Source organism: Rhinatrema bivittatum, chromosome 1, assembly GCF_901001135.1.
Source record: "Rhinatrema bivittatum chromosome 1, aRhiBiv1.1, whole genome shotgun sequence".
NCBI lineage: Eukaryota > Metazoa > Chordata > Amphibia > Gymnophiona > Rhinatrematidae > Rhinatrema > Rhinatrema bivittatum.
In genome coordinates this window covers 587,397,886-587,422,101 of record NC_042615.1, presented here as the reverse complement: position 1 = coordinate 587,422,101, position 24,216 = coordinate 587,397,886, and the positions used below count along the sequence as shown (strand labels likewise).

The 24,216-nt window shown below is 44.0% G+C and overlaps 1 protein-coding gene across 1 annotated transcript in view; it reads left to right on the top strand.

The window, feature by feature from the left end:
• Window positions 1-358: 358 nt before the first annotated feature.
• Window positions 359-24,216, top strand: part of ROR2 (receptor tyrosine kinase like orphan receptor 2) — a 427,542-nt gene continuing 403,684 nt past the window's right edge. The window contains exon 1 of the mRNA XM_029618794.1: window positions 359-828. Coding sequence (XP_029474654.1) covers window positions 726-828 — 103 coding nt within the window. The 5' untranslated portion in view covers window positions 359-725. The remainder of the gene's footprint in view (window positions 829-24,216) is intronic.

The window sequence follows — 24,216 nt, the reverse complement described above, 5'->3', positions numbered from 1 at the left end:
ACTAAATAACTGTATGCAATGATTTATTCATGACTTTTGATGAACTTTAGGGATTCTGTTTTTTCTGTGGATTGTGATAATTCTGCATTGTGAGCCGCCTTAAACCGAATATTCTTTTGGGGTTTGTGGAAAATCATGTAAAATACATCAAAATTCAAATGCAGTATTTTGACCCAAATAAGGGAGAGTTTTCGAGAGTTAATGCCTGCGTGTGAGCGCGTGCTGGCCGCTTCCAACTCTCCCGCCAGTACCAGAACGGCGGTCCTGCAGCATCAAGGTGGGCTCGCGCGGTAGAGGGCGCCGCGCGCCTCCCGGCCCGGGAGTTAGTGGCGGTGACGTCAGGAGGCTGAAAGGCAGGGGTGCGGGCTCGCCCTCCCCGCCCGGGAGAGTCTCCCGAAGAGGAGGAGGGGGCGGGGAGCAGAGCCAGTCCCACCCGTGCATCCCCTCCTCGCCTTGTGCAGCTGCGAGGAGCTACCTTGCCGAGCTGAGGCAGCGGGACTACCGAGGAGCTAAGCTTACGATCCAACCTGAAAGAGAGGCAAGAGGGAAAAGTTTTTTTTTTTTTTAAAAAGCAAAAACAAAGGGAAGAAGAGAATTTGATGTGAACCAAGTAGGAGCCTAGAAAAGGAGTTGAGGAGCCAGCAGGAGTTACAGGAGAGTCCCGTGCAGTGCGAGCGGCGGCGGCGCTCGTCCCCTCCCCGGGAGCCGCACGATCTGCAGCCGGGATGCAGAGGAGCCGGGGGGAGGCCGGAGGACCCATCGGAGCTCTCCTCCGGGCGCTGCTGCTGCTGCTTCTGGCCGGCCCGCGCCCGGTCCTCCACGCCGCAGGTAAGGAGGCGCCGGACTCGGTATACGTGAATTGTAATTAAAAAAAAAAAATCATCGCCCTTTTTAATGTCGTCTTTTCCCCATGGGGGGGGCACGGACTGCGTGGAGAATAAATCGCCGCCTCTGCGGTGGGAGCAGAAGTCGAATTTAATTTTGCCTTGGCAATTAAACCGGGGGGAGTCCTGTGGTTTATGTATCCATCCTCTTTGAGCTTCTGTTTTATTTGGGGGATGGAGGATGATTTTTTTTTTTTTGTGTGTTTGTTTGAAGAGAGGACGCTGCACTGAGGAGTTATTGATCTTTGGAGAGAATAAAAAAAAAAAAAGGACCCACGTTGAGACCCTTCAGAGCCTTGGCATTTTCGATCAGCAGGGATGTTGCTTTGTCTTCTCGGGCAGGGCTGAAAGTGTTTAGTTTGTTTTTCACTCAGGCTTTACGTTGTCCTCCACGTGCCACAAGAGAGAGAATAAAAGAAGCGCCGGCTTCTCGTGGTACTGGGTACAGGATCGGGCGGAGTTTGTTGGAAACGAGCTGTTTGCTGTGGAAAGGCTTGGCTGGAGCCGGGCGAGCTGCTCGCAGTTGCTGGACTACTAAACCTTAATTTAATTCCCGGGGTCTCCCCAGGGGGGGGGCGCTCGGGCTGGAGCTGATGGGGGTTTAATTGAGCCGCTCTCACTCGCCCGTGGGCTGCACTGTTTGTGTTTTGGCGAATTTCATTTCCCGAGTTACCTGGCTGACCCGGAGCGCTGCGAGAGGAAAGGGGGGAGGTGGTGCTCAGGAAACATTAGCGCTGGCTTTCAACAAGCCCCGCGCTTGTTTCCTAAGAGTTGAATAAACTCCACTTGTTAACATCTGACCCGGGATCGTGGCGGGGAAGCCGCTGCGCTTGAACTGCGAGCTCTCTCTTTCAGCAGGACTGAAAATACGATTTTTACAGATCAGGGGGAGGCAGTGCAGAAGGGAGTGTGAGACGTTAAAAAAAATTTTAAGGCAAGAAAGAAAACGGACTTTTCCCCCTCTTGAGTTCCGTTAAATGAAAGGCGATTGAATCGGGACAGTGTATGCGGCTTGCACGCTCCTTAGCGGGTGAAACTTGAGACGGGGGAGCCCATCTCCAGCTTTGATCTGTCTCCGGTGGGGGCGGGGACGGTTTTCCTGTACGGCTCGGTGTTCCTCTGAGCTGATCCTCCGGGGGGGGGAGCGAGCGTGCAGATAAGGTTTCCCTTTGCCCCTCTGTTGGGAACCAGCAGCCGATCGACCCCTCCCTAGATTGCATGGATCCAGTTCCTGCAGGATGGTTCACTTGGCGATGAATTTTCGCCCCTGACGGTGTCTTGGGGGGACGGGGGACGACGACTTGGCAGCGATTCTGCAGATTAGAGTGGACGTGTTAATCAGTTGCATGCTTGAAAGGGTTTTTTCCTCCTTTTGTGGCTTTCTCTAATCCGTTTACCTCTCCCCGGGAGGTGACAGATGCCTGCATTGGGCATTTCCTGTTGTTTCGCGCCGCAGTCCGGGCTCCTTGACTTTCCTGCCATTTGTTGTGTTCCCTTGGGAAAGTGAAACTGTTTTGCAGGGATGGGGGGGGGACTCTTAACTTTGCTGTCGGCGTTTATTGCTGCCCTTTGAAAGGGGGCGGGCGAGATCTCACGCGGCTCCAACAAATTGTCTGGGCCGATTGGGCTCGGCTCAAAATCTGCCTCGGGGAGGAGGGCCCAGACCAGACCTTTACATCGAAGCCCATTCCTCGTTGTACCTGAATATTAAGAGGCCGTTTTGAACATTTATTTGAAATCGGAGGAGTAGTTTTGTTTGGTGTAGCAAAAATGACAGAGGCCGATGACATTTTATAGACGAATCAATTTATGGAGTCCACTTCATCTGATAAAGTGCACTCTGGTCCCGGAATGCTTGTGCCTCAATAAATTGATTCGTCAATAAAGTGCCACCCACCCCTGTCATTAATTGGAAAGGCAAGCTAACATTAACCCCCCCCCCCCCCAAAAAAAAAAATATATTGTTCATTGCCTGGAGGGAGTTCCACCTTGGAGATGGGCAAGAAAGGCCCAGCACTGATTGTCTGCCAGGTCCTTGCCTTGGAACCGTTTTGAAATGAAGCAAATTGCTTCCTTTTCCCCCATGGCAGCAAGAATGGAAGGTGGCTGCTGGACCTCAGCTTGCTACCTTTTTATTTATTTATGTTCTGTTCAGAAAATCACATAGGAATGGCACAAACCATGGCCAGAGATTCAATGGCCTTGTTGGCCCCGTCATCTGGATACAGTTGCTGTATTCATGGCATGGGCGTGTGCAGCTAGTAATCCGCCAGGTGCTGGTGTGGTATCATGCAGCAGCCTGAAGCCTCAAAGTTGTACTGGACTCCCAGGCTTGCATAGAGAGTGTGTGTGTAAAATGAGATCTTGCCGTGTCAGATATGCTGGACAGAATTTGGGATGTAAGGTTAGTGTGGAGGCAGAATGAATAGGCAATGCAAATAGAGAGCCCTATTTACTTTAGCATTTCCCCCATAGACGCAAAGTGGAGAAAACTAATAATAGATAGGCCTGAGAGAGAGAGCAGTGTATATAGCGGAAATATCTGGACTAATAATTCATGATTTGATGTCAGATTTTGTGTGCTAGTTTTCTGTATTTTTACTATTGGTTTTATATATTGCTGTTGGTTCCTCTTTTTATAGCAAAAAGGCTGGGAGTCGGTGCATTTATATGGAATAAACAGCAGTTATAGCAGAATTCTGCTGTTTTAAGAGAAACATGCACAAACTTTTCTTTTGTTTGGGAGGGGAGGGGAGGGAAGTACAGGCGTCAGTTTGTTCCTAGGGGCGGCGACAGAGACGGAGCACTCCAGAAACCACCAGGGAGATTTCTGAATTCAGTAATTAGGCAGAGTGCTGGGAAACCACAAATGGAATACCAAATGGTACTTTCTGGCATTCACTTCCTCCCTCCTCTCCTTTCATTCTTCTCCTTACATTGTCTTACATTTAATATTCCCCTCATACCTTAATTTAATTCAGTTTAACAAATCCCTATGCCAAAGGCTGAAGCCGACAAACATACACAAACAGAGCAATATAAAACCACAAATGAAAGCAGAGTTTGTGTTTTCTTTTTCTTGGTATGAATTTTTATTTTATTTTTTTTTTTACTAGTATTTATGGCATTGCATTTATTTACAAAGGTTTCTGCTCTGTAACTGACCTGATGAAGGGAGCACATCTCTCAAGCTAATCACAGATGTACTGAGTTAGACCAGTAGAAAAGAATCGCCTACACCTTGCTCATTGACCCTTAATCCCAGGGTCTAATGAAAAAAAAGCATAGTGGTGACAGATTAAGGATGATTGGTGGGGAGACGAGGGGAAATGTCACATGGAATATTGTGCCATGCAGAAATGAGCAAAACATTTCATGACTGGTTTACTTGATGGCTACTGCTGAAAGTCATAGCAGCTACTGTATTGTATCTGTGATTACAATGAAGCTTGGTCAGCCAAAGAGAATTAAAGAGCTGCCCAAACTGCCTTTGAATTGGTTCTGGTTTTCAGTTCTTTGTTGTGTGCTCCAGAATAGAAGTAGAAGCCTCAGTAGCAGGCTCCATGACATACAGTGCATGTGATGCTGCTAGGAGTGATATTTTTGCTAAACAATGTAACTACAGGAGATGAATTAAAAAAAAAACCCAAACCAGTTGAAAACCCCTGGAATTAAGTTTCTAATTGGTAATACTTAGCATGTGACTATGTGTGACAGAGTGCATGCCTGTTTTTTATTTTTTTATTGTAAAATGGTGGCTTCAAAGAGTGGTGACTGAAATACAGGAAGTCCTAATGCTTAAGACACAATTGGTTCCTGAAAACCATGTAAGTTGAAACACTGTAAGTCAAAACCAATTATCCCGTAAGAACCATGTTATAAATGGGGGGATTGGTTTCAGGACCAGAGCCTAATACCCTATTTTCACTAAAACAATCCATAATTTAGTAATATATAGTACTTTAAAAAGCACAGACACATTTTAAAGCAATACTGGTTTTTTTGTCTGAAGAGGAAAGTGGTAAGGCAGGGATAGGCAACTCCAGTCCCGGAGTATCACAAAGAGATCTGATTTTTAGGATATCCACAATGAATATGCATGAAATATATTTGCATACAATGGAGACAGTGCAAGGGGACTCTTAAAAACAACCACAAAAAAAAGGAGATGAACCCCAGTTTTCTAGTTTTCCAATTTTACATGCTTATGGTTGCCAGGCACAGTCCTCAGACCAGAAACTTACTTTTAAAAAATTTGGCATGCTTTCCTTAAGCCATTTTTGGTCTGTTGTTTGCCATTAGTGTACCCGTGTCATTTAAAAACTAACCCACATCAGCGTAATTTGCAGAATGACAGTAACATTAAAGAAATGGACCAGATCTTTTATTGGCCTGTTGTGAAAAAGTGTGGGTGCATTTTAATTGTATGCTCTTTGGGGCAGGAATTCTTTTCACCCTTTGCACACGTGGGACTTGTGTTATGTCTGTATTGATTTTCTGTATGTGTTTTTCTGTGACTGAACATGGTGGCAGGGGATCACAGCCTGGAAACCATTAGTGTTGATGTGCACTAATCCTCTTTGGAGTCTCTGATTTTTGCTTTGTATTTTCATTACATTTCTGTTGCATTTTCTTGGTTCAGTCTTCATGGACACTTGGCATTATGTTCTTCCATTGTTGCTGCTCTAAAGCTTAAAACAGGCTTGCAAAAATAGAAATCTTTCTCTGGCTGCAGAACCCTGATTTCTTTTGCAGCCCAGTAAGACAAGCCCTGATTGCTAAAAGTGCATGTGATATCTGCAAATACTTTGTGCAAAATGTGAAAAATATAGTGGGTACAGAAAAGTGATCCTTTCACCTTTCGGCATGGACACAAAGGATTACAGAAGGTAGCAACAGTTTGTCAGTAGCTCTGAAATATGTTTGGATGATTCTGTCAGATTTACATTAGAATGGTTTTTATAATGTTGAATATGTAAAAAATGCCCTCCAAAGTATTGCAGTATATTAGGTAGTAATTGTATGGAACTGGCATACTTCTCAGAAGCTGCTGTGAAAGCTTCCTTTTTGGCACTTGTCAAACAATTTCATGGAAAATGTAAAATTAGAGGAAGTGGAGGTGGCCTTGTGTTAGAACACTAAATCAGTGTTTCTCAAGCTGGTATTAGAGTACCCCCGTAGCCAGTTTGGGTTTCAGGATTGCCGCTGTGAATATGTATGAAAAGATTTGCATGCATTGTCTACAGATCATCTCATGCATATTCAGTGTAGCGATCCTGAAAACCAAACTGGCTAAGGGTACTCCAGAACTGGTTTGAGAAACACTGCAAGTGACTAGAATATAATTCAGGGGAGAAAAGTCTTGGGTCATAAATTCCAGATGCATTTTGTTTACTGAGTGAGTCCTTGTGACTTTACGCAAATCGCTTTTGGGCCAGATGTGCTCAGGGTTTTCTCCCATTTTTATCTATGGGAAAAATTAACAGGACATATGTCTTTTATGTCCCTGTGCCTCAGACTCAGGTAAAAATAAGTTATATCTTTTATCTGGCTTTTCTGGTTAAGATTTACGTTAAAATATGTATGTAATATGCTGTTTTGTATAATAATCGATACTATTGGAAACACATATTATAGATCTTTTTTTTAATAACTTTATTTATAACTTTTACATGTAATGCAGAGTATAGTTCATAGTTATCCACTTAAGATTTCTGCAATGTACAGGTACAGCTCAAACACAAACATAGAAAGGAATGACATAATTGTCAACCATAGTAATATGTAAGCAAAGAGTATATTACAAGCCACAGTATTATAATACAAACACACAACAGTAACTATATAAGAAGATAGAAACACACACAGCATCCCCATATAAAATCAAATTTAAATTGTTCCCCTTTCTAGTTTCAATCATAACTTTTCATTCTCCACTATATCTCTACATTGCCTTCTCCAATAATTCAAACACTGATTACCTTTCCAAAAAGTGGCAATGATAAACCTGGAGGAGAACAGAAGCGGATTAACAAGGGAGCGATATTTAGGAGGGACCATAGACCCATCCTATTTTCCTAATAATCCCAGCTATGGTGTCATATATATACTGGTAATTCAATTATATCAGATATTTCCCTAGTAATCTCTTTCCAAAAGTACTGAATACCTTGACATTGCCACCAAATGTGTATAATTGAACCCTGTTCATCACAAACCCTCCAGCAATCTCTAGTTATATTAGGAAATAACTTAGCACAACCCCCCCCCCCTGTAAACTCAGTGCAATAGTTTAATCATTAACTCGGCCCATCTATTGCAGATAGACACTGAGTGCATCTCTCTGTATTCTTTTTCATGCCATTTCATCTAGGGAGAGACCTAAATCTTCATTCCATTGAGTAATTAAAGACTGTGGTGTCAATTTCTCATACTTAGCATTTAATAATCTCCAATATATTACCAAGATGCCCCTAAATGAAGCATCTGCATCACACAAGTAGTTCTCTAGAGCAGTTAATTGCCTTAAGGGTTTATGTAAATCGAAAAAGGTTCCATGCAAATTTCTTATCAGCAAGTGTATACTGTAGCTCTAGAATTCTCTTTAACTTCATACTCCTGCTGGATTTCGGTAAAAGTTTTAAACCCAGACTCCTCCATAGGTTATCCACAAAGGCCAGCCCATTCCCTCTCCAGTCCTGAAGTACTGAATTAAAGATAGATGTAGCAATCTTGGGATTTTTATATAGCGGATCCATTGGAGATACTGGCATTAGGGAGAGGCCCAAGAAATTTCAACCTGCTGCCAAACTCCCAGGGTATGCGCCAAAATAGGGCCATTGCGACACACCCGCCACCTCAGAGGTGAGGAGGTAGGTAGAAAAGCCAAGGTGTCTAGTTCAACCATAGCTGCATGCTCTTTTTCAAATGATAGACAGCTTTTAGCCTTAAAAGATGAGATGCTCAGTAATAAACTCATAGATTAGGCAACGCTAAACCACCTTGGTATTTAGCCATCCAGAGCCAGTGTAGTTTAATTCTCGCAGGTTTATGCTGCTATATAAATTTTGATATGGTACCATATAAGTCTACAAAAACATTTGCTGTGACAGAACATGGGAGGTGTTGGAATAAGTACAAGAGTCAGGGCAGGATGTTCTTTTTGATCAGATTATACCTTCCAGCCATGAGATCGGCAAGTTCTCCCAGAATGTAAGATCATCCCTAACCTTGCTAATCAGAGCCCCGTAATTTCAGGGATACAGGTTCTGAACCAGACGTGGGACAAAAATTCTCACGTATTCAAAACCCTCAGTTACTACTTTAAAGGTAGAAAAACCAAACAGGTATAGTCAGCCTGTTATCTAACGCAAACAGTTCTGATTTATTATAATTCATTTTATATCCTGACAAAGAGCCATAACACTTGAGTAGTTCCATTAAGCTTACGTTGGACCTAGCAGGTTCTTTCAGATAAAGCAATACATAATCAGCGTATAAAGATATCTTATGTTCTCTACCCCCCCCCCCCCCCCCCCCAGCTGCATGCCTCTGATGTCAACGCTTTGACGTAACTCTGCATCCATGGGCTCAATAGCTAAACCAAATAGTAGGGGGGAGAGAGGGCATCTTTGCCTAGTTCCTTGAGCAGTTTAAAAAAAGGGGGTTAAAGAACCATTAACCATTAGGCAAGCTCTAGGTTTTTCATACATTGGCCAAATCCAGGCCTGGAGCCTTTCAGGTATTCCAGACTCAGAATAAGAAGTAAACATAAGGCCTTTGACAGGCTTTCCTGGCCTTTTATCGGCATCTAGGGACAGGATTTCACCTGAAATACCTCTTCTCTTTGCCAAGTGTAATATATGAAATAGTTTTGTAGTGTTGGATGTGGAGACTCTCCCCTTTTCAAAGCCAGTTTGGTCATCTTGCACTAATGATGGAAGGATGCTCTTCAATTGGGGCTTCAGCTATACAGTCTAAGGAATTTTGTTGATCTCCTACCAAGTTATACAACCCGAAAGAAAGGGTGCCAGATCTGGGAAGAATTTCTTTTATAAAAATTATCTCTCTGCTCCTCTTGAATTTTGAGCAGGTTTTAGTTCCCCCGGGAACTGCTTAATATCAGCAAGAGAGGAGGTGTCTTGGCTGGAATACAACTGAGAAAAGAGCTTTACAAATTGTTTTTCCTGTATCAACAAGATTAGTCAATACCGAACCAGAGGAATTTTTAATCTGTAGTATATGTGCCCTAGCTGCTTTTTTCCTGACAGCACGTGCAGAGAAATCCCCAATCTTATTACTACGCCCATAGAAATGGAGCTTAGTATACCGCATAGCTTTGTCAATGTCAGCAATGTCAAGGGATCTCAACTCAGTCCTGACGTTCTCTAGTAATCTTAAAGTACGCGAGGAACAACTTCTTTTATGTACATTTTCCAGCTCTGCAATCCCAACCATCAGTTTTTCACTTTGCTGTCTTCATTCCCTTTGTTTGTGACAAGCATATGAAATGATTCTACCTCTGAGAAAAGCTTTAAAAGCTTCCAAGTGAAGGACAGGAGTATAATCCTGTTCTGGATTAAACATATTACATTTCGCAGCTGTCTCTTTTAAGTGAGTTGGGAAACACTTATCACCCAATAAGGAAATGTTTAATCTCCAAGACGAGATCCTGAGCTGCACCATTCCAAAATTTAAGGTAAGAGATTTTGGGAAATGGTCATATAAGGAGCCTTATAGTATTTCTCTAGCAGAAACATAGGTGACAAAACTCAGAAAACAGTCTATTTGTCTATACATCTGGTGCCTTGGAGATAGAATGTGTAGTCCCTACCTCCAGGGAGTTAGAGCTTCCAGATGTCCACAAAATGAAATGTCTCCAGCAGATTTCCTAGGATCACATCTGCTCCAGACCCTGTTCAGACAGAGGAAGTTTTATCCACAAGAGGATCCAGGCATATGTTCCAATCCCCATCCGTACAGATATTGTTACTATCAAATAAAAAGTTTGTAAAAGTCTTTCCACTCACTATTAGGCCCATAAACACAGGCAATAGTATATTTTAGAGTGCATTCAAGTATTAAGTATTTTCCTTCCATGTTTACTTCTGTTCTGTGCATTGTAAGAGATAATGATTTGTCAAGGATACAAACTCCTCTTCTTCGGGAATTAAATGAATAAATAGTGCTCAACCCAACCCACCTTCAACTTCTTGTGCTTTGCTTTAGTTAAATGAGTTTCTTGCAGCATTACATTGTGTGTCTTTTGTCTCAAAGCAGATTGCATTATTCTTGTGTGCTTAATTGAGGTAGAAATTCCTTTCACATTCAGGGAAATGCATTTAACTAAAGAACTCCTAGAGATATGTTACACTCTGCCAAATCGATTGTTACAAAAAGATGTTATCCTTAAAACCCCACAACCCTGTTGAATGTCTAAAGTAGGACATCTGTGTTCAATATGCAAAACTCAACAGGCTCTGAGCAGTAACTGTGTTAATCATAGCATTACTCTGCAGGGTGAATCAAGCCCCAACCCCCAACAAGGGCTTAGAAATTGAAACCCCCAACTATCATGGAGTCTCCATCTCCTACAAACCTCCCTCGGAACTGTCCCTGACCCAACACTCTATCACCCCATATCACCAAATCTGACCCTACAACTCTCTAGTGGTATCTAGTTTGAACCGGAAGACCGGATCCCCCACACATTTTCCCCCTTACATGCCCCCCCCCCCCCAACCTTCCATTTTAATACCAACCCAGCATGTCCAGGAGATGCCAAATTTGAAATGTGTAGAAATAATAAAAAGAAACTGCGCATAGCTAGTCAAAGCTGTGCAACACCAAAACAGTCCAGCACTCCACTCATGCCGAACCGCCACATATATAGTGGTTTGTCCAAGCCCCACTGCAGAATGCTAATGTAAAACATACTGTGAAGGAACCACAAAACACACAAGCTCATTGGTACAGATTATTTCCGGACTACAGGAAAAGGAAGTAAAAGTCCCCTCGTCCAAAGCAAATAGAATGCTTTTCTAGAGTGCTTATTTTTATGCCAAAATGTGCCAGGTTTTAGGGCTGTTCCACCAGCGAAGAAACAAATGTCCAAAAAATGAGACCAGTGGTAGCTGCTGGGGTGCTGATAAAAACAAGTAAAAAAAAAAATATATACACAAGGCATCGCAAAAAGTAACTACAGGTAATGCCCTTCAAACAACTCCTGTATTCCAGTAGCACTGTTTAGAAAATCAGTAACCAAAAACCCCCTTAAGCAAGACTCCTGCCGTAGGGTCTTGATCCGGTGTTATACATAAACGATACGGACAGAATCTACAGTTTTTCCCCACCATCCGGCTTTTTCTCAGCTAACCACTTCTCAACTCCTTTTAAGATTGTCCACAGCAGCAGAGTTGCCGTTGTCAAATATTTTACGTTTAATAGGGTAAAGCATGGCAGAGCGTATGTTAGTTTTCTGCAGCTCACGCTTAACTGGAATGAAAGCCTTTTGTTTCCTCTGCAAATCCGATGAGAAATCTTTAACAATAATTACCTGATGTCCATTAAATATTAGCTCTCGCATTTCGGGCTGTGTTTGCAGTGAGATGCTTATCATTGTAACTATGAAGTTTGACTATTACTGTCCGAGGCTTGCCTCCCTGACCAAACGCTGGGGCACGTGCTGAATGGGCTCGAACAATTTTAACTGATTCTTTGCTAAGTCAGAGATTCAAAACCTCCGGCAGCCATTTTACAAAGTATTGTACTGCGTCGCTACCCTCTCATATATTTACGGGATTCTAATAATTCGAATGTTAAACTGACGAGACTGGTTTTCTAAATCATTGATCTTTTGAGTAAAGAGCCACAGTTCCATTTTGTCTGTTTTAGCACTCTCTGAGGTTCGTTACACTTCCAGATCCTGTATTCGTACCTTGGGTTCCTCTAGCTTCGCTGAATTATCCTGAACAGACTCAACAAGCTGGGCTACCTAACACAACTGTAATTCCTAAGCATGAGTCCAATTTTTTTAGAGATTTATTTTCTGCAAGGATTTCATCAGACTACGGATATAATCCGTGTTTTCCTCTGCATCAGCCATCTCAGCTTCCATCTCATCCTACGAGGTCGAGAGGACCGGCCTAGCCACCAAGTTCTGTTTTTTTTAAGCTTTTCAGACTTTTTAGAGTGATTGGCCCAAAGTGAAGGTATAGAGCTACCTTGCCTCTTTAGAAGGTGACATATTTAATTCGGTGGATCAGAAAGATGCAGTGAAGGATATTAAAATATCTGATCTGGGAGCTTGATCAGGGTGCAGCTGCCTCTTTCAGAGTGTGGCCGGAAGTTCACTTATAGATCAGTCTGATAGAAGGAAACACATATTGGGAATCAGTAGTAATACTTTAATATCCTTGTTTATTCAGTGAATCACTTTAAACACTTTTTACTTTTAACTGCAATTTGTCTGCTATAAGAACAAGATACAACATGGTTTCTTCATCAGACAGCCAATAATCCCACCTTCAGGGCAGAACAACTGAGGGGAGAATCATTCTACAGACAGGTAAGAGGTACTTAAAATGGGAACTTACATATTAAGCTCTTTTTACTTCTACAGAGCGTGGGGTAAATTTTAAAAGCCCTGCACGCCAGCGCACCTATGTTGCATAGGCCACCGGCGTTCGCAAAGCCCCGGGACGCGCGTAAGTCCCGGTGCTTTGCTTGGGGGGCGTTGGACAAGTTACGCCTGCCTTGGGCAGGCGTAACTTGTCCAACAGAGGTAGGGGGGGATTTAGTTAGGGATGGGGGGGTGGGTTAGATAGGGGAAGGGAGGGGAAGCCGGGGGGGGCCAGAAAAATGTTCCCTTCAAGGCCGCTCCGATTTCGGAGCGGCCTTCGAGGGAACGGGGAAAGCCATCGGGGCTCCCCTCTGGCTCGGCACGCGCAAGATGCACATGTGTGCACCCCCTTGCGCGCACCGACCCCGTATTTTATAACATGCGTGCAGCAGCGCGCGCATGTTATAAAATCGGGCATAGATTTGTTCGCGCCGGGTTGCGCGAACAAATCTACGCCCGCGCGTATGTTAAGATCTGCCCCTGTATTTTTAATTTTGATTTATAGTCTGCATTTGTGACTGGTTAGTCACTTCATAACAGATTCAGGCGCTCCAGCTATTTCCCTCTCCCCAAAGGACTTACAGTGTAAGTTTGTACTTGAAGCAGTAGAGGGTGAAGTGACTTGTCCAAGGTCACAAGCGGTGTCTACGGCATTTGAACCCTGGCTTCCCTGTTTCTCGATCCAGTGCTTTACTCACTTGGCTCCTCCTCCTCCTCTCCTGTATATAAATAGCACTGGTGCTAGGAGTGCTGCAGTGCTGTGGCGGCTGGTAGCAATCTCTAGCAATCTTCTGGAGGCTATGGTCATCCTTTACTTGCTATATCTCTGGACATAAGATGGCGGTTGATTGGGATTTAGTAAGTGTCTTCTTCGTACACAATATTCACCAAGCCTACTTTTGCGCTGCTGAGCATGGCAGGCTATGGAGCAGATGGGCTATGATATAAAATGGGGAAGGGGTAAGAGAAGTGAACCGTAGTCACATCCTCCGACGGTGCCACTACACAACTTGCTCACATTCTTCCCGAGAAGAGCGTGTCTCAAGGTGTCACCAGAAGGGGAAGGGAAGGTTGTACATATGCTGTGAAGGAGACCATAAAAGGCCGGCATCTGCCTTTTTGAAGAAGAGGAAGTGTCTTTCTCCCCCCCCCCACCCCTCCCTCACTAGTGGGGTTGGTTTTGGGGGAAATAAATGGATTTGGAGACAGGATGGAAGGTAGCTGGAGTGATTATATGTCTGTTAGGCTCCATGGCTACGCACAATTCAAAGTACATCATTAGGATTACTGGGGCAGCAGGCCAGGATTATCCACCAGCAGACAAATGATTTGGAAAAAGAGAGGGTAATATTGGAGGAATTCACGGAGTAAGGGAAGCAGTTTTCCTGGTCCCTAGTCTTTTGTGATATACTGTTTGTGTATGCTGGAGAAGGATGGGATATTTCATCAATGTGTGTTAATTCACATCGGAAGGGCTAGTACAAGACGAGGTTCATACCCATCGGAGACTTGAGCTTCATCTGGACAGGTGAAGTGACAGCTGAAGCTGGAGAGATGGACTGCAGGAAGAGGGGGCGAGTTCCTATTTGAATAGTTTAGGGCCTATACTGGAAGGGGTTTAAATCAGCAGAGGTGGGTGGGGGATGGAAGCAAGGAGACCCAAGCTGTCCTCCCCCCCCCCCCCCCAAATGTGAATAAAATAAGGGTGAACTCCCCAAAGGAGGAAAATACAGGAATCATGACCCTGAGAAAATTGTAGAGAAAGAAGATGTTGTGATAAACTGGGACCTTCCCATTTCAACCGATAAAATGCTTAATGCTAGACATTATGGTAAAGGAGAAAAACACAAGAATGGCATTGCTGATAGAAACATAGAAATGATGGCAGAAAAGGACCGAATGGTCCATCCAGTCTGCCCAGCAAGCTTAAGGTAGTATCTGCTGTGTTGTGCAGGTTACCCCCATGCTTATCAGTTTCCCAGACTGTACAAGTCAGGGCCCTTGTTGGTTGCTGGCTGAACCTAATTCTCCTTTACCCCTTGCTGTTGAAGCAGAGAGCAAATGTTGAAGTGTCAGTACCAAGTGACTATTTTGTGGAACGCATGGAGAGAGAGGGAAAATCTCAGACACTTAGGAATCAGTCAAGAGACCAAGAAAATGTGGCAAAAAGATACAGAAATAGTCCCACTTGTATTGTGCACCACAAGCCCCTGATTGAAAGGATCTTTGACGTGCACCGTGATAGGTTACCTTTTCATATTACATCCCATAAACGTCAGAAGGAGGCTCCCTTTGCAAAATGCAAGTATTCAGAAGAGCAATGACTATACATTTTGAGAGATTGAGTTTGTTCCCAACATACTCTGGCTTAGGAATGAGGTTCATTCCTGTCAAAGCATTAAGTTGTGATACTCCTGTCTGTTAAATGCATTGTTAAAAATATCCAAACCTTCCTGTAATTTGAGATTGGCAGGGTGTCATTTGCTTAATATACCTTCTGTTCTCACTTATGTGAAGCTTGTGATAGGTTGCTCTCATTTGCTGGTCTGTCATTATGGAATTCTTTACCTAATGAATTAAGAGCTGGACAAAGATTTTTCAGAATTTTAGAAGAAATTAAATACGTTGTTTTGAACAGCAATATAGTAAGATAGTAATGTGAAGTTGTAATGAATCAAGTTTGTCCATTCAGCAAAATGCTTATCTCCTTTAGGCGTCGTCAGTGACAGTAATTATTTTACGTGATCAAGCACACTCCTGAATGAATAATTTATATGTACTGTGTAATGTTTTTTGTTTGTTTATGTTGTCTGCATTTGCTTTTATTATGAATGTGGAATTTTTAACTAGTTTAGAATTTTAAGAGAGGTGGTCTATAAATTAAAATAAATAAAAAAGCTATGTGCAAAAACAAACCCATTTTGAAGAGATTATCCCTGTAGAAAATCCTTAAATGGATTTGCAAATGACAGGGAGGGATAGATATAAGGACACAGAGAGGGGGGAATGGTGGGAAAAGAAACACAAACTGTAAAGCCACATGGATGAATGCTTGAGGTATGGTAATAGAATATCAGATCTGGAGGCTTTCATGCCAGAGACTGACCTGAGTGTTTTGTAATGAAGGCAATTATGACTGAAGTGTTAAAAGCAAAAAAATAAATAAACAAAATAAACCACTTCAAAAGCAAACAGTATGTTCTAGAGGTTGCTTTCTGGGGCCATATCAACAGGAGAGGCAGCCCAGTAGAGGGCTACCAAAATGGAGCTGGGGTTGTACTTTAGATCCTATGAGCCAAGACTTGATGGCCTCCAAATGTGTATCCTGGACTAGGAGAGGATATGGGTAGAGACAGTCAAATATCTTATGAAAATAAGTATGAGGCACAAGAGGCAAGCAATTTTACCTGGAAAAGGGCAATTGGTTAAGATACAAGACTGGAAAAGGGAAAGAGTGGGTTGCATAGAGTGCACTGCCAACCCTTGAGCTCCAGGACTCATGCGCTCCTGTCCCAGCGCCGGATGCCTCCCTACAATCTGATACTGCGCTTGGCCCTACCACTCCCACTAGGGAGCTGGTTCAATGGATCCACCAGCTTTTCTGTGTAGAAATTCTTCTCTGTATTAGCTCTCATGTGCCTCTTTCTTATTCAAAAAATTACAAGAAAAGGAAAGCACAAGTTTTCACTTCTCTGTCTTTAGCTACTGACTTGTCCTCAAAATTGTTGTGTACCATTGGTAAGGTTCTGTGCGGGGAATTTTTTTTTTCTTAAAATTCTGGGAATTTTGTCAGGGTTCATTGTCCAAATAAATGAGTTGAAATTGGGATAAAAGGGAGGACGAGAAAAAAATTAGTTGAAATCAGGGGGAGGGAGGAAATAAAAATAAAATGTAATATTTTTTAGGCACATGGAAAAACCCCAAGAAAAGAAGAAACAGAGAGAAACGTATATAAATACAAAAATCGCATTAAGCACGTATTTATATGAGTAGGTCATGGCACAATATTATCATGGTTTAATTTGGCTCCAACATATATCTGGACTGAGCTCTCCATGTTAAGAATTTATTTTATTTATTTATTTAGATTTATATTCCGCTTTTCACACTTTTTTCAGCTCTTCAAAGTAGATTACATTCAGGTACTGTAGGTATTTCCCTATCCCCAGAGGGCTTACAATCTAAGGCCTGGATTTATCAAAATGCACTAAATATTGCATGCGATAGGAAAAGGGGCATGTTTTATGGTAATAGTGCACTTTGCAATAAACAGCCTATCTTGGCACTTCGCATAGGTATTGCCGCAATAACTTTTTCACACTTTGCAGTAAGTACCACAATTGTTGCAGTTCCTACCTACAACAAAAGAGAGAGAGAGACTAGCTATAAGGGCTATAGGAGGCCCACCTAGCTACTCGAGGTGAGGTTTAGTTATTAGTGTAGGGCAGGGGTCGGGAACCCATGGCTCGCGAGCCAGATATGGCTCTTTTGAGGGCTGCATCTGGCTCGCGGACAAGTGTCGCCACACTTTCCGGTCCCCCGCTGACCCAGCTGCTCCCCGGTCCTCCTCCGCCCGGGCTTAAAATGCTGTCAGCCCGGGCGGAACGCGGCAGGACAGCTGGAGTCAGCGGCACCGGCGTGCTCTCTTCTTCCCGCCCCCCCCCCCCCGCGGCCCAGAAGAGGAAGTGGAGAGGAAGGAGGTTAGCGTTGGGAGGAGGCTGCTGCTGCCGCGAGTTCCCGGGGTGGGAACTCGCGGCAGCAGCACCCAACGCTAACCTCCTTCATTTTCAGCCCTTGCGGAGGCGGCGTCCCATCGGCCGCGGTTGAAGCTCTTCATTTTCCTCCGAGCCGCGCTGCAGTCTTCTTTTCTTCAGGCCGATGCCGAGCGCACTAGCATGGCCTCTTCTTGCCGCGCACGCACCCGATACTCTCCACTTCCTCTTTCGGGCCGCGGGGGGGGGGGGGGGGGGGCTGTGTGTGTGTGTGTGTGTGTGTGAGAGATTGCATGTATGTGAATGATTGAGAGCCTGTATATGTGAAAGAGAGTATGTCTGTGATTGAGAGCCTGCCTGTGAGAGAGAGAGCATGAATGTAAGTTTACCATTGGGAACCTGTATGTGTAAGTTTGTGATTGAAAACCTGTTTGTGTGAAAGAGTATGTGTGTATGATTGAGATCCTTTGTGTGTGAGAGAAATCATGTGTATGTATGATTAAGAGCCTGTGTGTATAAGTAAGAGAGAGATCATGTGTGTCTGTGTGTGATTGAGAGCTGATTTAGGTGAGGGAGCATGTGAGTATGTGATTGAGAGCCTGTGTGTAAATGAGAGAAAGAGAGGACATGTTTGTAAGCATGTGAATGAGAGTCTGTGTGTGAGAGAAAAAGACAGCATGTATTTATGTGATTGAAAGCCTGTGTGTGTGTAAGCGTGAAAAGATAGACAGCATGTGTGTAAATGTGTAATTAAGAGCCTATATAAGTGAGAGAGAAAAAACATGTGTATATGTGAGTACTGAGAGCATGTGTGTATAGGTGTGTCATTGAGAGCCAGTGTGAGAGAGAGTGCTGGTATGTGACTGAGAGAGGAGAAAGTTCCAAGCAAACCACCCCGCCTCCTGCTAATTCAGAACAATCTCAGGACACCTGGATATCAAACGTTCCCAGGTATGCAGAGCAAAAACATTTTTGTATCATTATTTTTCATTACTGGGTCTTTGTGTCTGCTATTTTGAAATATTTTGTTGGTATCTGGAAATGTTTTATATGAGTTTTTAATTATTGGATATTCCACTCATCAGCTGTTTCGAAATATGTTCTTTTTGTTAGTACAGTTTTACTGCTGATGATTTTATATTTCTTGATTTGTTTTATAAGGATGGGTGATGTTTCTTTTTTCCTTTGTTACACTGCATACAGAGACTCTGGCTTGTTGCAGTTTCCAATTCAGTTTTTTCTGCATGCTTCTAGTTATGCGTTTTGGTCTCTTTATTCTATGTTAGGTGAGGGTCAGCACGTGATTCAGGTGAGGTTTTCTGCTGGCGTGTAGTTTCTGTGTAGGACTTTATAGCAGCCTGACTTGGTCCGTTTTCCTAATAGGAGATGTATTGGTGTCTTAAGGCCTGGTGTAATATTTTCAGAGACTTACTGTACTTTAAAAGTGTGATCTTACATAAAATGCACACATTTACTTGTATTTAGTTTTAAACATATTGGGGCGGATTTTCAGAGCCCTGCTCGCGTAAATCCGCCCAAAACCGGGCGGATTTACGCGAGCAGGGCCCTGCGCGCCGGGAAGCCTATTTACATAGGCCTCCCGGCGCGCGCAGAGCCCCGGGACTCGCGTAAGTCCCGGGGTTCTCGGAGGGGGGCGTGTCGGGGGCGTGTCGGGGGCGGGCCCGGTCGACGCGGCGTTTCGGGGGCGTGTCGGCCGCGTTTTGGGGGCGGGTACGGGGCGCGGCTACGACCCGGGGGCGTGGCCGCGCCCTCCGTACCCGCCCCCAGGTCGCGGCCCGGCGCGCAGCAGGCCCGCTGGCGCGCGGGGATTTACGTCTCCCTCCGGGAGGCGTAAATCCCCCGACAAAGGTAAGGGGGGTGTGTAGACAGGGCCGGGTGGGTGGGTTAGGTAGGGGAAGGGAGGGTAAGGTGAGGGGAGGGCAAAGGAAAGTTCCCTCCAAGGCCGCTCCGATTTCGGAGCGGCCTTGGAGGGAACGGGGGGAGGCAGCGCGGCTCGGCGCGCGCAGGCTATACAAAATCGATAGCCTTGCGCGCGCCGATCCAGGATTTTAGTGGATACGCGCGGCTCCGCGCGTATCTACTAAAATCCAGCGTACTTTTGCTTGAGTCTGATGCGCAAGCAAAAGTAGGCTGTTCGCGCGCCTCTTAAAATCTACCCCATTGTATGGCTCTCATGGAATTACATTTTAAAATATGTGGTGTTTATGGCTCTCTCAGCCAAAAAGGTTCCTGACCCCTGGTGTAGGGGTTAGGGGCCACTTTGACATGCAGAGTGCGACGTACAAACAGAACAGTGCTCTCTTGTGAAGATTTGTGCAATGTTCTCTCAACCTACTGTTAGCTTGATGGTCTCTCCATCTGGGTAACATCAAGCTAGGTTGAGAGAACATTGTACAAATCTCATCTTTGGGTGAGTTTCCTCACTCTGAAGGTCATCAAATACCTAAACTTCACCTCGAGTAGATAGGTGGGCCTCCTCTAGAGGTATAAATACCTACCTAGTATGAGGGCCTTATAGTTAGTGTTTCTCTCTCTCCCTCTCCCTCTCCCTCTCTCCCCGCTTTAGTGCTGCAATACAGAACCATCTGATTGGGATGTCATTTTCATGAAAATAAATACCCAGCAGGATGATATTGAGTGAACCGAAAAAATGGGTGTAAATCCATAAAAACTGATTAACTGTGCCATTATCTAAACAGGGATGATTTTAGCAGTTCTGACTCAGGCTGTGATAGTATTATTGATTCTTGTATTCTCTATGTGTCTCCCACTGAAGTCTGTAAGGACAATTACAGTGGTATAAAATCCCATCACTCAGGTGCTATCAAATTGCAGATGCAGAGACCTCCAGTGCTAAAGCATTTACGCTGCTTCTCTGTTCACTTACACATTCCTGTTGAAGCTTGACCAAGGCCCTGCTTATATCCAAGAATAGTTGGCATTTCATATACCTCTGTGTACTCCTGTATTAGCCCAGGAAGATTTTTTTTTTTAATTTTATTTTTTTTAGTATTTCCCTCCATGAAGGAAGCATTAATCATATAATCATTTCTAGTTTAGAAACTTATTACTATTATTTCAGTGTTGATATTTTCAGTATTAATGATGCTTATACTATTGTACTTCTGATTTTTATGTAATTCTAGTTTTGTTTCTATCCTGTCACCGTTTGAGCACTTATTATGGTAAGGCATGAAGGAAATAAGGGCATTACGTTTAGTTAAAACGCGGAGCATTAAATATTAGGCAGCACCCTAGGGTTCAGAAGTAATGAAAGTTGCTGTAGAGCAGTGATATTCAACTGGTGTGTCGCCAAGCATGGCACATTCCTGCTGGCCTGGCTGCTCTTCTCTTCCCCTCCAGCCAGCATGAGTGCAGATATCCTTGCACTGCTGCTGTTGCCCATCTGAGCTGTCAGTATTGCTTTAGCCAGGACAAGAACAGCACCAGTATTAGTGGGAGATGTCAACTGCAGCACAAAGTTTTCTTCTTCCCGCCACCTGCAGCCCAGAAGAGAAAGTGATGCTCAGCGGGAAGCACGGGAAGAAGAAAGGGCCATGCTGCATTCAAAATTAGCGGCAGCATCTGCCTGAGGAGCAGCGCCGGCCTGAAAAAAACAAACCAGCTGCTGATCTGCAATGGGAGACAGCAGTATTAGTCCCCACGGCAGATGGGATTAATTCTTGGGCCATTGGGGGCTGGAAGAGGAGGCTGCTGCAGCTCCAAGTTGTGCTCAGGGGGAGGGGTATGAGTGAAATTGGGAATAGGCTAACAGGCTGGGGCGGGGAGAGATTGAAATTGAGAGCAAGCCAATGTGTATAAGTGAGAGAGAAGAGAGAGCATGTGTATGATTGAGAAACTGGTCCTGGAGGTTCCTGGTGTGCATGTAAGAGAGAGAGACTGATCAGGGAGGTGACTGGTTTGTGTGTGAGAGGGAGAGATATGAGGGAAGTGACTGAGAGAAACTGGTCAGGAAGAAGACTGGTGAGCATGTGAGAGAGAGACTGGTCAGGGAGGTGACTGGTTTGCATGTGTGAGGTTGAGAGACTGGTCAAAGAGCTGACTCGTGTATGTGTCTGTGTTTAAAAGAGGCAGAGAGATGGGTTTAAGGAAGAGGACAATGAAGACAAAGCTTCAGCAACCCCTGCTGCTTCTGGTATGTGCTACTGGCCTACAAGAGAAAGGAGTAGGAGACTTGCTAGAGAGGTTGTTAAGGTGGCTTTTAAAGTTTTCTTTTTTTTTTTTTCTTGATTAACTGCCGTTTTAATTATTGGGTATTGTGATGTCTACTGTTTTGAAATATTTTTATTGAAGTTTGGATAATTTTTAAATAACTTTTATGAGTTTGTAGTTATTGGATATTCTATTCATCAGTTGTTTTGAAACATGTATTCTCTTTATTGGTATAGTTTTACAATTATTATTTTATATTTCTTGAGGAATGTATAATCAGAAATGCGCAGACAAAAACTGAACTGGAAACAACAAGAAGCCAAACTCTGTATGCAGTGCAACAATGGAAAAACAAAACCATTAGCTTTATGGTCTCTTTATTCTATATTTGGTGAGGACCTGTCTGTTTTCTGCGTGTGTGACCCAGGTAAGGATATTCTGCAAGCTTGTAGTTTCTGGCTAGGGACCTATAGCAGCTTGGCTTGTTACGTTTTCCTAATAAGAGGTGCACTGTGTTCAGAGCCTGATGTAATATTTGTAGTATTGTAATTTCATGTTATTGTTTGAATGTGTTCCATAGTGCAGGTGTAACGTTGTGCAGGTTTGTTTGTGTGCATTATTGCAGATCCTGGGACTGTGTTAGGTGCTATATTTCTCTTTCCATTTCTCCAGGTTTGCACGGCATGCAGAGTGGCTTTTTGGGTTTTCATTCCATTTTCTGTCTCTATATTTATAATTTGTGGTTTTTCTGTGCTTCATGAAGGTCTGTTTTGTGTGTGTGACCGAGGTGAGGTATTTTACTAGCATGTAGGCATTTGTATCAGTCTTATTTGTGTTTTCTCAATAGGACATGCATTGGTGGTGAACTGCTGTCTTTTCGTTAGAAAGGCTATTGCTCCTGGCAGGGCCGGTGCTGGCTTTTTTGCTTGCTCAGTGCGAACAATTATTGTGCTGCCCCCTGCCCTTCACACCCACTTCAGTCTCTGTCTGGGGCCTGACAAAAAAAAAAAGCCCAACTCCCTTCCAGTGACCTAAACTTTAAAAACTGTCGCCCCTCTACTCTCCAGGTCTTCACCCCCTCCCCGGGAACCTGTTTCTGGTGCAAGAGTATTAAGTGCCCTAGGGAAATCTTATACCTTTGCATTCCGCCTCCTGCTCTCGCCATGTACACAGTTAAAAATGTATGCAATTATAATACATTTTACATGAAAAGAAAAATTCAAAGTCTACTGAGGTAAAAAAATATCACAAGTATTTGCATGCATTTATTTGGTGCGGCGAAGAAGAGAAGGAGCCGTAGGAACTCTCTCATCTTTGCTGCACGGCGGGTTGCGAATCACCACGCAGCCTTATGGCGCCTTCTCTTCTTCGCATTGCAGCAGGTTGGGAACCACCGGGCGGCCCTGCAACTCTCTTTATCTTTGCCACGTGACAGTTTGTGAACCGCCATGCGGCTCTACCGCGCCCCCTCTTCTTCGCCACTCAGCCCTGCAGCTCCTCATCTTCACCGCGTGGTGGGTTGGGACCCACCGCAGGGCCCTGCCACTTCCCCCCTCTTTGCTGCGGGGGCCACGCTATCCTCTTCTTTTTCTCTGCACAGTGGCTCCAGCAGCTCACTCAAATCGGTGGCGGCCCCTCCAGGCTGCTGCCCTGTGCAAGTGCACGGCTTGCACAGTGGGTTGCGCCAGCCCTGGCGCCTGGTAAGTAGGGAGAGTTTGTTTGTTTATTTATTTATTTAGGGCTTTTTTATACCGACATTCATGATACCAATCATATCATATCGGTTTACAAGAAACAATGGTGCAAAAACATTAACATCAACGTGAACAATAGGCGGAGAGAGAACAAGTGAACAAAAGTTACAATAAAACAGGGGCACATGAACTGGGAGGAGGAAAAGCCAGAGACATGGCTAACTCAGAAATAAATATCTAGTCTCAGAAATAAATAATATCTAGTCAAATATTCAGGATTATAATAAAACATGTACTCAGGACTGGATTATTTCAAAAATGTAAATATCATATACTCAGGGCTGTAATAATATCATATGTTCCTGACTAAATAGTGTCAGTTCATAAAACTCGGGACTAATTAATGTATAGTCAGAAGCCAAGTCAGGGATGTGGTACGTCGACTGGAGAACCATGGCGATTTTGTTATAGTTGGGGCGGTTATAGATCAGGGAAGGCTTGTAGAAATAGCCATGTCTTGAGTTTCTTTCTGAATGTCGGTCTGCAGGGTTCTTGTCTAAGATCTGGGGTCATGGAGTTCCAGATGGCTGGCGCCGCCGTTGAGAAGGCTCGATCTTTGGTGGATGAGAGATGTCTTGTTACTGAGATGACATCATAATATGTTTTTTTTGTATGGTGAGTTATACGGGGAAAATTCCTAGTTCTGCTAGGGGCTTCCTGTGGATGTAGAGCGTATGTTTATTTTTAGCCCAGTGACAGTCATGTGTTCTCACATGGGAGAACCATCTGTCAGGTGTGTCCCGACAGAAAAAAGGTTGCGAACCACTGCTGTAGAGAACTTCCTTTGAACCTCCTGCAGCATGCCTCGGCATTAACAGCAGTCACATTTGAAATGACTGAGTTGCATAATCATGTTCATGCAGTGGGGGGTGGAGGGGGTGGAAAGCACATTATAGGGCTGGAAGTGTTAATCCTATTTAATGAGAATTCAGCTGGGGGGGGGGGGGGGTCTGAGCCAAGGTGCTTATGGCCATTTGTATGCAGATCTGTGTGATTGCTCATTAGGGAAACTAACCTGAGTCCCAGCCCCAGGGTCTGTTGTGGGAGGGATC